Genomic DNA, 17,774 nt, shown 5'->3' with positions numbered 1-17,774 from the left:
AACAGAGTTGGAAGGGACTTTGGAGGTCTTCTAGTCCAACCCCCTGCTTAGGCAGGAAACCCTACACCACCTTCATGCAAATGGTTATCCAACATCTTCTTAAAAACTTCTAGTGTTGGAGTATTTACAACTTCTGGAGGCAAGCAGTTCCACGGATTAATTGTTCTAACTGTCAGGAAATTTCTCCTTAGTTCTAGATTTTTCTTCTCTCTTTGTTCAGCTTCCACCCATTGCTTCTTGGTCTGCCCTCAGGTGCTTTGGAGAATAGGTTGACTCCCTCTTCTTTGGGGCAACCCCTGAGATACTGGAAGACTGCTATTGTGTCTCCCCTGGTCCTTCTTTTCATCAAACTAGCCATGCCCAGTTCCTGCAACCGTTCTTCATACGTGCCTCCTGCCCCTTAATCCTCTTTGTTGCTCTTCTCTGCACTCTTTCTAGAGTCTCAACATCCTTTTTGCATTGTGGCGACCAAAACTGAATTCAGTATTCCAAGTGTGGCCTTACCAAGGCCTTATAAAGTGGTATTAATACTTCACGTGATCTTGATTCTATCCCTCTGTTCATGCAGCCTAGATCTGTGTTGGCTTTTTTGGCAGCTGCTGCACACGGCTGGCTCCTGTTTAAATGGTTGCTCACTAGGACCCCAAGATCCCTCTCACAGTTATAGCTATTGAGCCAAGTACCAGCCATACTGTACCTGTGCATTTTGTTTTTCTTGCCTAAATGTGTAGAACCTTACTTTTTTCACCATTGAATTTCATTTTGTTAGATCGCGCCCAATGTTACCAGTCTGTTGAATATAAGATGAATTAGGATAGGAAGCACTCAGGGGAAAGTAAAGGAGAGAAAGGGGGAGTGGAAAAGGTGAAGGGAGAAGAGAAGAAGGGAAGGGAAGTAGGAAGGGGGAGAGAAGGAGTAAGAAGGTAGAAGGGGGAGATAGAGAAAGAGAGAGGGGAGTGTAAAGTAACGAAGAATAAGAGTGATAAATAATAGCATAAATAGGTGCAAAATAGGATATGGAGTTATGATTGACTGGATAAAAATGTATAATGATGTTTGTTACAGATGTATTTTAAGATATATGCATTGCTATACACTGCTCAAAAAAATAAATAAAGGGAACACTCAAATAACACATCCTAGATCTGAATGAATGAAATATTCTTTCTTTTTTAAAAAAATAAATTTTTATTTCGAATATATACATTGATTGAATGAAATATTCTTGTTGAATACTTTGTTCTGTACAAAGTTGAATGTGCCCAACAACACGTGAAATTGATTGTCAATCAGTGTTGCTTCCTAAGTGGACAGTTTGATTTCACAGAAGTTTGATTTACAAACCTGTAAATTTCGAAACTGTAACCAGAAAAGGCAGGGAGAAGCCTCCGTGGGGCCTCTCTAGGAATCTCTTGGGAGGAAACAGGGCCAGAAAAGGCGGGGAGAAGCCTCCGTGGGGCCTCTCTAGGAATCTCTTGGGAGGAAACAGGGCCAGAAAAGGTGGGGAGAAGCCTCCGTGGGGCCTCTCTAGGAATCTCTTGGGAGGAAACAGGGCCAGAAAAGGCGGGGAGAAGCCTCCGTGGGGCCTCTCTAGGAATCTCTTGGGAGGAAACAGGGCCAGAAAAGGCGGGGAGAAGCCTCCATGGGGCCTCTCTAGGAATCTCTTGGGAGGAAACAGGGCCAGAAAAGGCAGGGAGAAGCCTCCGTGGGGCCTCTCTAGGAATCTCTTGGGAGGAAACAGGGCCAGAAAAGGCAGGGAGAAGCCTCCGTGGGGCCTCTCTAGGAATCTCTTGGGAGGAAACAGGGCCAGAAAAGGCGGGGAGAAGCCTCTGTGGGGCCTCTCTAGGAATCTCCTGGGAGGAAACAGGGCTGGAAAAGGCAGGGAGAAGCCTCCATGGGGCCTCTCTAGGAATCTCCTGGGAGGAAACAGGGCCTCCACCCTCCCTGTGGTTTCCCCAATCGCACCCATTATTTGCTTTTCCATTGATTCCTATGGGAAAAATTGCTTCTTCTTACAAACTTTCCTACTTAAGAACCTGGTCATGGAATGAATTAAGTTCGTAAGTAGAGGTGCCTCTGTATTTACTTCGCCGCAGATATAGCATGGCAATAAGAGACACGTGTGGCTGACAATCCCCTTTGTTTAGTAGTAAAGAATCAACCTCCTCATTCATCGAGATTTCTCCGGCTCCTTTTCCAGACCCCTGTCTGCTGTGCCGGTTTGGGGCCATCTGCGAGGCCGAGACGGGCTGGTGCGTGTGCTCCACCGAATGTGTTGCCTCCTCTCAGCTGGTTTGCGGAACCGACGGCAACACCTACGGGAGTGAGTGCGAACTCCGCGTTCAGTCCTGCATCAAGCAGGTCTCCATCGAGGTGGCAGCCCAAGGCAGCTGCAGTAAGTGCTGGTGTTTTATTTCTCCCTCGTTCCAAATCTAGGCTGCCTTTCACACACACACACACACACACACACACACACACACACACACACACACAAACACACGCTCCTTGGCACACCATTCGCACGTGCTTCCTTCCCCTCTGCTTGAAGTTCGCTTCCCTTCCAAACCAGCAGCTTGAAAAGTAAAATTACGGTGGGATCCTTGTCCCTGGTGGGTTTCCTTGCCGACGTTTCATTACCAAACTAGGTAACCTCATCAGTGTGGAGAGCATATTAGCAATAGCACTCACAGTAAACTCACCTGTCGCTTCACAGTGCTTTACAGCCCTCTCTTAGGTGGTTTACAGAGTCAGCTTTCTGCCCCCAGCAACCTGGGACCTTATTTTTACTGACCTTGGTAAGGATGGGTTAACCTTGAGCTGGTCTGGATCGAACTGCTGCCAGTCAGCAGAGTCAACATGCAATACCGCATTTTAACCACTGGGCCACGGAATGTCGTGGAATGGCCTAGGATAGAAATAGGAATAATAAGTAGAATTAGAGTTAGAATGATTAGAATTAGAATTAGAATTGAATAGGGAATAGAATAGAATAATGGAATGGAATGGATAATAGAATAGGACAGAACAGAACGAAACAGAACAGAATAGAATAGTGGAATGGAATAGAATAGAATAATGGGAAGGAAAGGAAACATAAGGAAAGGAAAAGAAAATATGATAGAATAGAACAATGGAATGAAATGGAATAGAATAGAATAATGGAATGGAATAGAATAGAATAATGGAAAGGAAAGGAACATAAGGAAAGAAAGGAAAATAGGATAGAATAGAACAATGGAATGGAATAGAATAGAATATGGAATAGAGAATAGAATAGAATAGAATACAGTGATACCTCATCTTACAAAAGCCTCGTCATACAAACTTTTCGAGATACAAACCCGGGGTTTAAGATTTTTTTGCCTCTTCTTACAAACTATTTTCACCTTACAAACCCACCGCTGCCGCTGGGATGATCCGCCTCCGGACTTCCGTTGCCAGCGAAGTGCCCGTTTTTGCGCTGCTGGGATTCCCCTGAGGCTCCTCTCCATGGGAAACCCCACCTCCAGACTTCCGTTGACAGCGAAGCACTTGTTTTTGCGATGCTGGGATTCCCCTGCTGGGATTCCCCTGCAGCATCGCAAAAACACAGAAGTCCAGAGGTGGGGTTTCCTATGAAAACGGGCACTTTGGCTGGCTAAAGGGGTGAATTTTGGGCTTGCACGCATTAATCGCTTTTCCATTGATTCCTATGGGAAACATTGTTTCGTCTTACAAACTTTTCACCTTAAGAACCTTGTCCCGGAACCAATTAAGTTTGTAAGACAAGGTATCACTGTACTTACATACCGCTTCGTAGTGCTTTTACAGCCCTCTCTAAGCGGCTTACGGAGTCAGCCCAACCCCCAACAATCTGGGTCCTCATTTTACCCACCTTGGATGGATGGAAAGCTGAATCAATCTCCAGCCGGTCAGGATCAAATTCCTGGAGCAAGCAATGAGTCAGCCTGCAATCCTGCCTTCTAACCACTGCACTGCACCACCACCACGGCTGTACGTTAGTGTACATTAGTGCACTGGGCACACTAAAAACGTGCCCTGTGCTGATGAGGTTACCCAGTTTGGTCACGAAATGCCTGCAAGAAAGGCGCATAACTCAGAGAGAGCACCACAGTCCAAACCCCCAAGTTGCAAAATATCCTACAGAAACAGACTCCCTGGGCCTGAACCCCTCCTCTTTCTCTCTCCCTCCTCTCCCTAGAAGCCTGCGGGGATACGGTGTGTTCCTTTGGGGCCACGTGTGTGGACGGGCAGTGCCTCTGCCCCCGTTGCGAGCATCAGCCCCCGTCCCGCGTCTGTGGGAGCAACGGCATCACGTACAACAACGAGTGCGAACTGCGCCGGGCGGCTTGCCAGCAGAAGGAAGAAGTGGCGGTTGAAAAGAGGGCCCCCTGCGAAGACGGTGAGTTTTCCGTGCGATACTGTCTCTTTTTAAAAAATCATTTATACATAAACATACAAAACAAAGCATTGGATATTTTGTGACATACAGTGGTACCTCTACCTAAGAACGCCTCAGGTTGTGCCAGCATGGCCAGTCCTTCCTTCCACTTCCGCCCAGGTGGGCGAGCATAGAATGACCTTGAACCCACTCGAAAGAATGCTTTGCAGCTGCATCTGTTCCCGCATGGAAAATCACTCCCCTCCCGAGTTCCCATCAACCTCAGGCCTTCCATAGATAGTGTGGCAAGCAAGCCGTGGATTTTATCCCCAATTTCTGCACCGGCTTGACACCGTGTTGCTAAACTAACAAAATGCAGGGATTCGTTTAAACAACTTTGGCCAGAAAGATTGGGGGAAATGGGGGCTAAATCCCTCTCTCCTTGAGTCCCTTCTTCTCTCCTATGTCTGGGGCGGTTTCCCTCCCCTCCCCTCCCCTTTGCTTCCCATCCTTGGCCTGACTCTCCTTCCTTCCCGTTGTCTCTTTCTCTGCCAATAATGAAAGGCGATGGCTGGTATTAGAACCCCACAAGGAGAGATTTTCAGGGCTTTAATTTCACACTTCAGAGCTTTGAGGGAGGTGAGAGAAAAGGAGGCCTGCGGGTTTCTTTTTCTTTGTTTCCTTCTCTCTCCTTCCTTCCTTCCTTCTTTCCTTCTTTCTTTCCTTCCTTCCTCCCTCCTTTCTTCCTTCCCTTCTATCCTCCCTCCCTCCCTTTCTCTCTTCTTCCTTCTTTCTGCTCTCCCTCCCTCCTTTCCACTCTAACTCCTTTTTCTTAACTCCCTTTTTCCCTTCCTTCCTTCCTTCCTTCCTCTTTCTACCCTCCCTTCCTTTTCTCTCTTCTACCTTCCATTCTTCCTTCTTTTCTCTTCTTCCTTTCTCTTCTCTCCCTCCCTCCCTCCTTTCCCCTCTAACTCCTTTTTCTTATCTCCCTTTTTTCCCTTCCTTTCTTCCTTCATGCTCTCATTCTTCTATCCCTCGCATCTAAGAGAGAGTCCTCAAAGTCCCCATCGTCCTCTGACTCAGGCAATAGCCTAACTGAGGGTTTTACAGTCTCTGGTGGTTTCCCAGTCTCCAATTCCCCTTCACTTTCAGACAGCAAGAACACTGGCCTGCGATGCCAGTATTCCTCCATCTCCTGGTCCTCAAAAGGATTGAGGACCCGGATTGTGGGGGCAATATGCTGGCTGTGGTTAAAAAATGCTATTGCTACCATGTTGAAAGCCGCCTTGAGTCTAAGGAGAAGGGCGGCATAAAAGATAAATAACTAAATAAATAACTAAGTAAGTAAGTAAGTAAGTAAGTAAGTAAGTAAGTAAGTAAGTAAGTAAGTAAGTAAGTAAGTAAGTAAGTAAATAAATAAACCATGATCAGCTGAGCTGGATGTGGACCACTCACAATAGAAACTTGACTTTTTCTTTTTCTCAGCAACTCTTGGATTATCTCAGTATTGGGGATTGTTAGTATGTCTCGGTACGAAACCTTCAATACAGTGATCCCCCGCTCTTTGCGAGGGTTCCGTTCCAGGACCCCCCGCAACGAGCGGGTTTTCGCGAAGTAGCGCTGCGGAAGTAAAAACACCATCTGCGCATGTGCAGAGGGTGTTTTTACTTCCGCAGCGCTAGCGAGGAGCCTAAGATTGGGGGCGGCGCGGGTGTTTTAAAACATCCCCGCCGACATGAGGGGCTCGCTAGCACACCCCCAAACCCGGGTTGGGGGTTCGGGGGTGTGCTAGCGAGCCTCCCATGTCGGCGGGGATGTTTTAAACCACCCGCGCGACTTTCCAATGAGTCCCGAAGACAAACGCGTTGTCTTCGGGACTCATTGGAAAGTCGCGCGGGTGTTTTAAAACATCCCCGCCGACATGGGAGGCTCGCTAGCACACCCCCGAGCCCCCAACCCGGGTTTGGGGGGTGCTAGGAAGCTCCCATTGTTGGCGGAGACCTTTTAAAACACTCGCGCGGCTTCCAAACCGAGTCCTGGAAGCCGCGCGAGTGTTTTAAAAGGTCTCCGCCAACAATGGGAGCTTCCTAGCACCCCCCAAACCCGGGTTGGGGGCTCGGGGGGGTGCTAGGAAGCTCCCATTGTTGGCGGAGACCTTTTAAAACACTCGCGCGGCTTCCAAACCGAGTCCTGGAAGCCGCGCGAGTGTTTTAAAAGGTCTCCGCCAACAATGGGAGCTTCCTAGCACCCCCCAAACCCGGGTTGGGGGCTCGGGGGGGGGTGCTAGGAAGCTCCCATTGTTGGCGGAGACCTTTTAAAACACTCGCGCGGCTTCCAAACCGAGTCCTGAAAGCCGCGCGAGTGTTTTAAAAGGTCTCCGCCAACAATGGGAGCTTCCTAGCACCCCCCAAACCCGGGTTGGGGGCTCGGGGGGGTGCTAGGAAGCTCCCATTGTTGGCGGAGACCTTTTAAAACACTCGCGCGGCTTCCAAACCGAGTCCTGGAAGCCGCGCGAGTGTTTTAAAAGGTCTCCGCCAACAATGGGAGCTTCCTAGCACCCCCCCAAACCCGGGTTGGGGGCTCGGGGGGGGTGCTAGGAAGCTCCCATTGTTGGCGGAGACCTTTTAAAACACTCGCGCGGCTTCCAAACCGAGTCCTGGAAGCCGCGCGAGTGTTTTAAAAGGTCTCCGCCAACAATGGGAGCTTCCTAGCACCCCCCAAACCCGGGTTGGGGGCTCGAGGGGGGGGGTGCTAGGAAGCTCCCATTGTTGGCGGAGACCTTTTAAAACACTCGCGCGGCTTCCAAACCGAGTCCTGGAAGCCGCGCGAGTGTTTTAAAAGGTCTCCGCCAACAATGGGAGCTTCCTAGCACCCCCCAAACCCGGGTTGGGGGCTCGGGGGGGGGTGCTAGGAAGCTCCCATTGTTGGCGGAGACCTTTTAAAACACTCGCGCGGCTTCCAAACCGAGTCCTGGAAGCCGCGCGAGTGTTTTAAAAGGTCTCCGCCAACAATGGGAGCTTCCTAGCACCCCCCAAACCCGGGTTGGGGGCTCGGGGGGGTGCTAGGAAGCTCCCATTGTTGGCGGAGACCTTTTAAAACACTCGCGCGGCTTCCAAACCGAGTCCTGGAAGCCGCGCGAGTGTTTTAAAAGGTCTCCGCCAACAATGGGAGCTTCCTAGCACCCCCCAAACCCGGGTTGGGGGTCCGGGGGGCGCTGTCTCTCGGCGCTTTCGTGCTGAGTCCGGGAGCGAACTTGCTCCCCGACTCAGCTGGAAAGCACCGAGAGACAGCGTGGACAGGCCCGTTCCTTGGCGCTGTCTCTCGGGGCTTTCCAGCTGAGTCGGGGAGCGAGTTCGCTCCCGGACTCAGCACGAAAGCCCCGAGTGACAGCGCCAAGGAACGGGCCTGTCCACGCTGTCTCTCGGGGCTTTCGTGCTGAGTCGGGGAGCGAGTTCGCTCCCGGACTCAGCACGAAAGCCCCGAGAGACAGCGCCAAGGAACGGGCCTGTCCACGCTGTCTCTCGGGGCTTTCGTGCTGAGTCGGGGAGCGAGTTCGCTCCCGGACTCAGCACGAAAGCCCCGAGTGACAGCGCCAAGGAACGGGCCTGTCCACGCTGTCTCTCGGCGCTTTCCAGCTGAGTCGGGGAGCGAGTTCGCTCCCGGACTCAGCTGGAAAGCCCCGAGAGACAGCGTGGACAGGCCCGTGCGGCGAGAATGAACGGCGTGGGCGGGCGAAGGGCGGGCGGCAGCGAGGAGTTTGCGTGGGCGGTGGGGAAACTCCTCGCTGACGCCAGCAAGAGGGGGAAGACTCAGGGAAGCCGCCCAGCAGCTGATCTCCCGGTTGCCATCTACGCATGCGTGCCCACGGGCACGCATGCGTAGATGGTATTTTGACTTCCGGGTTGAAAAATAGCGAAGTACCCTGTTCGCAATGGTTGGGGACGCAATAAACGGGGGATCACTGTACACCATTAAATGAGAGTTTTTGGTGTAGGAAATGTGGGTTAGTCAGACAATGACTTGGACTTAGTATCAATATATAATATATCAATGTATATATAACAATACAGTGATCCCTCTATTATCGCGAGGGTTCCGTTCCAAGACCCCTCGCGATAATCGATTTTTCGCGATGTAGGGTTGCGGAAGTAAAAACACCATCTGCGCATGCGTGCCCTTTTTTCTATGGCCGCGCATGCGTAGATGGTGGAGTTTGCGTTCCCCGCCGCCCACGCAAAGGGGAAACCCCGATTCGGCTCCTCGCTGCTGCTGCTGCGCTACCGAGCAGATCAGCTGCTGGGCAGCCGAAGGAACCTTCCCTGGGTCTTCCCCCTCTTGCTGGCGGGCGGGCGAGCGGCGGGCATCAGCAAGGAGCCGGGGTTTCCCCTTTGCGTGGGCGGCCGGGAAGACCCAGGTTGGGGGTTCGGGGGGGTGCTGGGAAGCCCCCCAGGCCGGCTGCGACCTTTTAAAACAGCCGCGCCGCTTCCGAGCTGAGTCCTGAAGCCAAACGCGGAAGTGGTTTTTTAAAAAATTAATATTTTTTTTAAAATCGCGATATAGCGTTTCGCGAAGATCGAGATCGCGAAACTCGAGGGATCACTGTATTATGATTTACAAATATACAGAATATCCAATACACATATAATACGACTAATAATTTACAAAGTACGCACACAGCAAGAATACAGCTCATGTATATATCTCTAACAAAGAACTCTCCCCAAAGGGAACGGTGTTGGCGCCCTCTTATGGCCAACCAGTAAAAGTTCCTTAAAGGTACAGTATTTACATTATACAAGCTGTCATTGTTAGCTACTGTATCGCAACACCCAAGTTGGTTATGTTCAATATATTAACAGGGATATACAACCCTGGTGTTTTGGGTTTTTTTTCTTGTGCAGAGTGTGGCTCGGGAGATGGGTCTGGCTCCGGAGATGCCATCGAGTGCGAGAGAGATAGCTGCCGGAAATACGGAGGTTCATGGGATGAGGATGTGGAAGACGACCGATGCGTTTGCGACTATACCTGCGGGACTGTACCACAGAACTTGGTAAGAGGAGATTTCCCTAGGGCAGGGGTAGGCAAAGTGGGCTCTTCTATGACTTGTGGACTTCAACTCCCAGAATTCCTGAGCCAATCATGCTAGCTCAGGAATTCTGGGAGTTGAAGTCCACATGTCACAGAAGAGCCCACTTTGCCTATGGGGCATCTGCATAAATTAGATATTTGATTTTCTGCACACAGCAAGGGGTTGGCCTAGAATCCATGATGGCAAACCTATGGCGTGAGTGCCACAGGGGGCACGCAGAGCCGTATCGGAAGACACGCAAGGCATTGCCTTATACCAGCTCCGGCTGATTTTCGGCCTTGGGGAAGGCGGTTTTTCACCCTCCGGAGGCTTCAGAAAAGGTTCCTTGAAGCCCCGGAGTGCAAAAAACAAGCCAACAGGCAAATTGGATATTTGGAAAACAGACTTCCAATTTCTTCTTAGCACAAAGGAGAAACCGGAAGTCTGTTTTCCAAATTTCTGGTTTACCTGTTGGCCTGTTTTTCGCACTCCAGAAGCTTCCGGAAGCTTCCCTGAAGGCTCCAGAGTGCGAAAAACTGCCCAATGGGCAAACCGGAAGTTCGGAGAAACAGACTTCCAGTTTCTCCATTGTGCTGTTTTTCGCATATTGGGGCTTCAGGAAGGCTCCGGAGTGCAAAAAACAGCACAACGGGGAAACCGGAAGTCCATTATTCCAAACTTCCGGTTCGGCTGTTTTTTCACCGCCCCAAGCTTCAGTATTTGTATTTGTATTTATTAGATTTGTATGCCGCCCCTCTCCGAAGACTCGGGGCGGCTAACAACAATATAAAAAGACAATACAAACAAATCTAATATTAAAAATAATATTAAAAAACCCAATTTAAATAACCACTCATACATACAAGCATACTATGTATAAATTCTATAAGCCTAGGGGGAAGGGAAATTTCAATTCCCCCATGCCTGACGACAGAGGTGGGTTTTAAGGAGCTTGCGAAAGGCAAGGAGGGTGGGGGCAACTCTGATAACTGGGGGGAGCTGGTTGCAGAGGGTCAGAGCCACCACAGAGAAGGCTCTTCTCTTGGGTCCCGCCAAACAACATTGCTTAGTCGATGGGACCCGGAGAAGGCCAACTCTGTGGGACCTAACCGGTTGCTGGGATTCATGCGGCAGAAGGCGGTCCTGGAGATATTCTGGTCTGATGCCATGAAGAGCTTTCTAGGTCATAACCAACACTTTGAATTGTGACTGGAAACTGATTGGCAACCAATGCAGACTGCGGAGTGTTGGTGTAACATGGGCATACCTAGGAAAGCCCATGATTGCTCTCGCAGCTGCATTCTGCACGATCTGAAGTTTCCGAACACTTTTCAAAGGTAGCCCCATGTAGAGAGCATTACAGTAGTCGAACCTCGAGGTGATGAGGGCATGAGTGACTGTGAGCAGTGACTCCCGGTCCAAATAGGGTCTCAACTGGTGTACCAGGCGAACCTGGGCAAATGCCCCCCTCGCCACAGCTGAAAGATGTTTCTCTAATGTGAGCTGTGGATCGAGGAGGATGCCCAAGTTGCGGACCCTCTCTGAGGGGGTCAATAATTCCCCCCCCCAGGGTTATGGACGGACAGATGGAATTGTCCTTGGGAGGCAGGACCCACAGCCACTCCGTCTTATCAGGGTTGAGTTTGAGTCTGTGAGGCCTGTGCACATGTGTGGGGAAATTATGAACATGGGCATGGCGTATGCATGTGTGTGGGGGCAGAGAATGGGTAAGGGCACATGCACGCATGCTAGCACACACAGACACCCCCTTTTGACACGTGAACCAAAAATAGGTTTGCCATCACAGGTCTAGACTCTAGTGCAGGGGTAGGCCAAGCTGGCTCTTCTTTGACTTGTGGACTTCAACTCCCAGAATCCTCTGAGCCAATCATGCTACCTCAGGAATTCTGGGAGTTGAAGTCCACCTGTCATAGAAGAGCCAACTTTGCCTACCCGTGGACTAGACCACAGGTGTTCAACTTTAAGACTATAGATTTCAATTCCAGGCTGGCTGGGGAATTCTGGGAGTTGAAGTCTACAGGTTGTGATGTTTTTTTTTATGTTGCCAAAATTGAACTTCCCTGGATTGGACGCTTTCCAGAATACCTCCTGATATTCTGTGGCTGCAAAGCTTTTGCAAAGTGACCCTTTCGGAGGGCTGAGTTAAATTCTCAGCGGTGTCTTTAATGCTTTACTGCCCTCTGGGCTGTGGGTTTTGGGTTTTTTTTTTTGCTTTTCCTCATTTCTCATTAATTTCCCTGGCATGCATTTGCATATTTTAAGGAAAGTAGAAAGGGCAGGAACTCTGCCACATGTACGATATCTTGCATGCCAGCAGATGTGTTCTCAGAACCAGGGAAACGGGAATGAAGGCTGCGTTTTATTTTAATTTAATTTTATTTTTTTCTCCCCGTTGTGATGCCGAGCGATCACACGCAGAATTTCTCTAGGACTCCGTCCAAACGGCTTATTTACTTGCCTGGCTTAACCTAAATCTGAACCTCAAAATTTACAAGAATAATTTTTTTCTCCCGGAAAGAGCCTTTAAGGTGCCAGCTTGGAAGGCTGTCAGCCTTTTAAATACCACAATTTTTGGAGTATAAGATGTACTTTCCCCCTGCTGAAAGAGGGTGGAAATGTCAGTGCATCTTATACACCGAATGCAGCCATTTTTGGCCGCCTGAAGCCCCGCTCCCATGTCCCATTTTTTGCAAAAACAGGGTGGGCGGAGGATTTGGGAGGCCTGCAGAATGCTCCTGGGGGCTGGGGGAAACACCCCACATATTTTGCAAAAAAAAATATGGAGTGGTATTTTTGCAAAAAGTTGCAATTTACTTCTAACAAAGCTATTCATTTCCCAACAAATGGAGCCTCAGGATGGTCTCAACTTCTTCCACATGAGTCCCAGCGACCGGTTAAGTCTCACAGAGTCGGCCTTCTCCAGGTCCCGTCAACTAGACCAGAGGTAGGCAAAGTTGGCTCTTCTATGACTTGTGGACTTCAACTCCCAGAATTCCTGAGCTAACACGATAGCCTCAGTAACTCTGGGAGTTGAAGTCCACAAGTCATAGAAGAGCCAACTTTGCCTACCCCTGAACTAGACAATATTGCCTGGCAGGGCCTAGGGGAAGAGCCTTCTCTGTGGGGGGCCCGGCCCTCTGGAATCAGCTCCCCCCGGAGATTTATTTATTTATTTTATTTATTACATTTGTATGCCGCCCCTCTCCGTAGACTCGGGGCGGCTCACAGCAATAATAAAGACAATGTTAAAACAAATCTAATAATACACTAAAAACCCCATTATTAAAAGCAAACATACACACAAACATACCTTGTATAAACTGTTGTAGGCCCGGGGGAGATGTCTCAGTTTCCCCATGCCTGACGGCAGAGATGGGTTTTAAGGAGCCTGCGAAAGGCAAGGAGGGTGGGGGCAGTTCTAATCTCTGGGGGGAGCTGGTTCCAGAGGGTCGGGGCCGCCACAGAGAAGGCTCTTCCCCTGGGTCCTGCCAAATGACATTGTACTGCCCCCAACCTCCTTGCCTTTCGTAAGAGTTTGAAGACTCATTTATGCCTCCAGACTTGGGGTGATTAGACACTGCCCCCTAGCCGACGAATGTATTCTGAATTTGTTGACTGAATGGGTATGAGTTTTTTAACTGCTTTTTGAGTTTTTTAGATTATTATTTATTATTTATTTATTTACTTATTGGATTTGTATGCTGACCCTCTCCAAGGACTCGGGGCGGCTCACAACATATCAAAACAATATACAATATACATATCGAAAAAATCTCATTAATATAGCTAAGAAACTTTAAAAACTCTAATAACATTTACAGAAACATCATTCATTCCGATTAACACAGCAAGACATAATGGCCCCAAAGTTGGCGGCACAGATAGGTCTTTAAACTTTTACAGAAGGCGAGGAGGGTGGGGGCAGTGCAAATCTCTGGGGGGAGTTGATTCCAGAGGGCTGGGCCCCCCACAGAGAAGGCTCTTCCCCTAGGTCTTGCCAAATGACATTGTCTAGTTGATGGAACCTGGAGAAGACTCTGTGGGACCTAACTGGTCGTTGGGACTCATGCTGCAGAAGGCAGTCCCGGAGGTCATCTGGTCCGATCCCATGTAGGGCTTTATAGGTCATAACCAACCCTTTGAATTGCATCTGGAAACCAATCGGCAGCCAGTGCAGTCCGTGGAGTGCTGGAGAAGTATGGGTATGCCTTGGAAGACCCATAACCGCTCGTGTGGCTGCATTCTTAAATTAATTGGATTCAGGATGTATATTGTTTCCTTTTATGTTGTAAACTGCCCCGAGTCCTCGGAGAGGGGCGGTATATAAACCCGATTAATAAATAAATAAATAACTCAGGGCTTGTGATTCATAATAAATAAATAACTCAGGGCTCGTGAGTGTGGGGCTGTCGAAGCTGAGATGGGTCTGGCAGTCCGATTCCTCCTCTAACAAAGCTTTTCCCCCTCCTGACATAAGGTGTGTGGATCGGACGGGGTAGCCTACGCCAATGAGTGTGAACTTAAAAAATCCCGCTGCGAGAAACGCCAGGATATCTACGTGGCAAGCCACGGACCCTGCCAAGGTAATTTCAGGCTGGTGGGAAATTAAAGATTCTTCTGGACATCCAAGCACCAGAAACTGCCAGCCCCATGGTGGTTTCCTTCTTGGCTCGAAGGAAGGAAATCAACCCTGTTCTTTGAAAGGATGGTTACTAAAAGCTCAAGTGCTTTGGGCCACCTAACGAGAAGATAGGGAGGGTTTGCCTATTTGCCGATGATTCTAAAGTGTGCAATAGGGTTGATATTCCTGGAGGTGCCTGTAATATGGCAAATGATTTAGCTCTACTAGATAAGTGGTCAAAGCAATGGAAACTGCAGTTTGATGTTTCCAAATGTAAAATAATTGCATTTAGGGAAAAGGAATCCTCAATCTGAGTATTGTCTTGGCAGTTCTGGGTTAGCAAAAACTCCAGAAGAGAAGGATTTAGGGGTAGTGATTTCCGACAGTCTCAAAATGGGTGAACAGTGTGGTCAGGCAGAAGGGAAAGCGAGTAGAATGCTTGGCTGCATAGCTAGAGGTATCACAAGCAGGAAGAGGGAGATTGTGATCCCGCTGTATACAGTAATCCCTCGCTACTTTGCGGTTCATCTTTTGTGGATTCGCTACTTCACGGGTTTTAAAAGGGGGCTTAAATCCATTAAATCCATTGAAAATTTTAAATCCATTAAATATTCATAAAATTCTTCTACAATACTACTGTACTCTATTACAGAAACTGGTAGGATATCACATGTAGTTACAGCTGAGAAACATTATAGAATGACTGTTTAATGCAAAGGGTGGGTTTTAAAAGTCCAAATACTCATTAAATACATTAAAAATATCTTTCCTCTACTTCACGGAAATTCGTTTTTCACGGGTGGTCTTGGAACATATCCCCCACGAAAAATAAGGGATTACTGTAGAGCGCTGGTGAGACCCCATTTGGAATAATACTGTGTCCAGTCCTGGAGACCTCACCTACAAAAAGATATTAATCAAATTGAACAGGTCCAAAGACGGGCTAGAAAAATGGTGGAGGGTCTGAAGCATCAAACTGATCAGGAAAGACTTCATGAATCCCCTCTGTATAGTTTGGAGTACAGAAGAGAAAGCGGGGACATGATCGAAACACAATATATTGAACACAATAAAAGGGGGCACAATCTGAGGTTGGCTGGGGGAAAGATCAGAAGCAAGGTGAGAAAATATTATTTGACTGAAAGAATAGTAGATGCTTGGGACAAATTTCCAGTAGACGTGGTTGGTAAATTCACATTAATAACCAGTAGTGGGCTACTACCGGTGAGGTAGAAAACTGTGCGCCGATAGCAGCCGCCAGTGGCTGTCCTATGGGTGGCGCCAAATTTGTTTTTCAATTTTTCATATTTCTGTCGTGCGCATGCGCAGAAGCAACATCTAGTGAGGGGACATGTGTGTGCGTGATATTTCAATTTTTTTTGCTTGCGCGCATGCACAAAAGCAAAAGAAATAGCCAAAATTTCTCACGCATGTCCCCTCGTGAGATTGGGATGCACATGCGCGCACGTACGCAAGACAACTGAAGCTGCATGCGCAGCAAACTGGTAGTGGCAACAATGGCAATCCAACTCTGGTAATAACCAGAAGAATTGCGTCTGGAGACTAACCAGAAGTCAGTGCAGCCTGCGGAGAATTGGTGAAATGTGGGTGTAATTGTTAAAAAACAGATTTTTTAAAAAAAATTCCCTTCCAGGGGTCCCAACGCTTCCGCCTTCTTCGCCAGAACTCCTTCACTGTAGCAAAACCGTTTACGGCTGCTGCCCGGACAATGTGACTTTGGCGCTTGGAGTCGGTTCGGCTGGATGCCCCAGTAAGTCAATGCCACACAGAATTGCAGCATTGAGACAGTTGGGCATTGGGAATTCGGCTCTTATTATCATATACAGTGGCAGTTCTGGGTTAGCAAAACTTTCCAAAGAGAAGGATTTAGGGGTCGTGATTTCCAAAAGTCTCAAAATGGGTGAACAGTGCGGTCAGGCAGTAGGGAAAGCAAGTAGAAGGCTTGGCCGCATAGCTAGAAGTAGAACAAGCAAGAAGAGGGAGATTGTGATCTCGCTGTATAGAGCGCTGGTGAGACCCCATTTGCAATACTGTGCTCAGTTCTGGAGACCTCACTTACAAAAAGAGATGGATCAGACTGAACGGGTCCAAAGACGCGCTACAAAAATGGTGGAAGGTCTTAAGCATGAAACTGACCAGGAAAGACTTCATGAACTCAATCTGTGTAGTCTGGAGGACAGAAGGGAAAGGGGGGACACGATCAAAACCTTTAAATAAGTTAAAGGGTTAAATAAGGTTCAGGAGGGAAGTGTTTTTAATAGGAAAGTGAACACAAGAACAAGGGGGGCGCAATCTGAGCTAAGTGGGGGGAAAGGTCAGAAGCCAAGTGAGAAAAAAGGGCAACCAGTATGATCAAGGAAATGGAGCCCCTCCCTTATGAAACCAGGTTGCGACACCTCAGTCTCTTCAGCCTTGAAAGATGGCGTTTAAGGGGAGACTTGATCGAAGTGTATAAAATCATGCATGGGATAAAAAAGTTGGATAGAGAAAAATTATTTTCTCTATCATACAATACTAGGACGAGGTCCTCCCTAAAGCTCATAGTTAAGAAAGTGAGGACAAATAAAGGGAAATATTTCTTCACCCAGAGGGTCCTTGGTTGATGGGATTGCCTTCCAGAAGAGGTCGGGACAGCTGTCAGCCTGGATAGCTTCAAGGCAGGATTAGACAGATTCATGGAGGCCAAGTGTATCGGTGGTTATTGAAATGGATGTCCAAGTGCTGCCTCTATGTGGGTTGAGGCCGGCAGGGTTCACTTGAGTACCATTTGTTGGGGGTCAGGGAAAGGGAGGGTCTTGCCTTCTCTTTCTGCTCAAGATCCCCATGGACAATTGATGGGCCACTGTGTGACCCAGAATGCTGGACTCGATGGGTTTTGGCCTGATTCAGCATGGCTCTTCTTAAGTTCTTATGTACTTAAAATATTATTTGACTGAAAGAGTAGTAGATGCTTGGAACAAACTTCCAGCAGACCTGGTCCTAGTATTGTGTGATAGAGAAAAGAATTTTCTTTTCTATCCCATGCATGATTTTATACACTTCGATCAAGTCACCCCTTAAATGCCATCTTTCAATGCTGGGGGCACAATCGAAGGTTAGTTGAGGGAAAGATCAGAAGCAAGGTGAGAAAATATTATTTGACTGAAAGAGTAGTGGATGCTTGGAACAAACTTCTAGCAGACATGGTTGGAAAATCCACAGTCACTGAATGTAAACATGCCTGGGATAAAGATATATCCATGCTTGGATAAAATACAGGAAAGGGCAGACTAGATGGGCCATGAGGTCTTTTTCTGCCATCAATCTTCTAGGCTTCTATGCTTCTAAAGAGGAGCTCAGGGTGGAGGAAAACCTTTTCCCCGGCACGCTCCCTTACCCCAATCTGTTCTGCCTTTTCCCTGCCCTCCCCTCCGCAGCCCACCCGTGCAGGCTTTATTAAATTTTTATGGAATAATTAGCCCGAGCCATCTTGTTCGCCTAACGAGACGGAGAAAGAGTCGCTGGCATTTTAAGCAGCTGAGGCCGAGGGCCAGCTGGTTAGCGGGCGTCCATTAAGAGCGGCCGGCGGGAACGCGACGGCCTTGTTTGCGGTTCGGTAGAGGCGTTTTCCGTGCACCGGGTCATTTACTCGGAGGTGGCCGCGTTCCAAAAGCGGTTTTAAT

The 17,774-nt window shown here is 48.5% G+C and overlaps 1 protein-coding gene across 1 annotated transcript in view; it reads left to right on the top strand.

Moving 5' to 3' along the window:
- AGRN (agrin) overlaps positions 1-17,774 on the top strand; it is a 286,746-nt gene that overhangs the window by 202,010 nt on the left and 66,962 nt on the right. The window contains exons 9-13 of the mRNA XM_070759241.1: positions 2,201-2,395; positions 4,202-4,402; positions 9,283-9,431; positions 13,948-14,053; positions 15,746-15,862. Of these exons, the coding sequence (XP_070615342.1) occupies positions 2,201-2,395; positions 4,202-4,402; positions 9,283-9,431; positions 13,948-14,053; positions 15,746-15,862 (768 nt within the window). The remainder of the gene's footprint in view (positions 1-2,200; positions 2,396-4,201; positions 4,403-9,282; positions 9,432-13,947; positions 14,054-15,745; positions 15,863-17,774) is intronic.

Source organism: Erythrolamprus reginae, chromosome 8 (assembly GCF_031021105.1).
Source record: "Erythrolamprus reginae isolate rEryReg1 chromosome 8, rEryReg1.hap1, whole genome shotgun sequence".
Lineage (NCBI taxonomy): Eukaryota > Metazoa > Chordata > Lepidosauria > Squamata > Dipsadidae > Erythrolamprus > Erythrolamprus reginae.
This window is presented reverse-complemented; position numbering and strand designations above follow the sequence as displayed.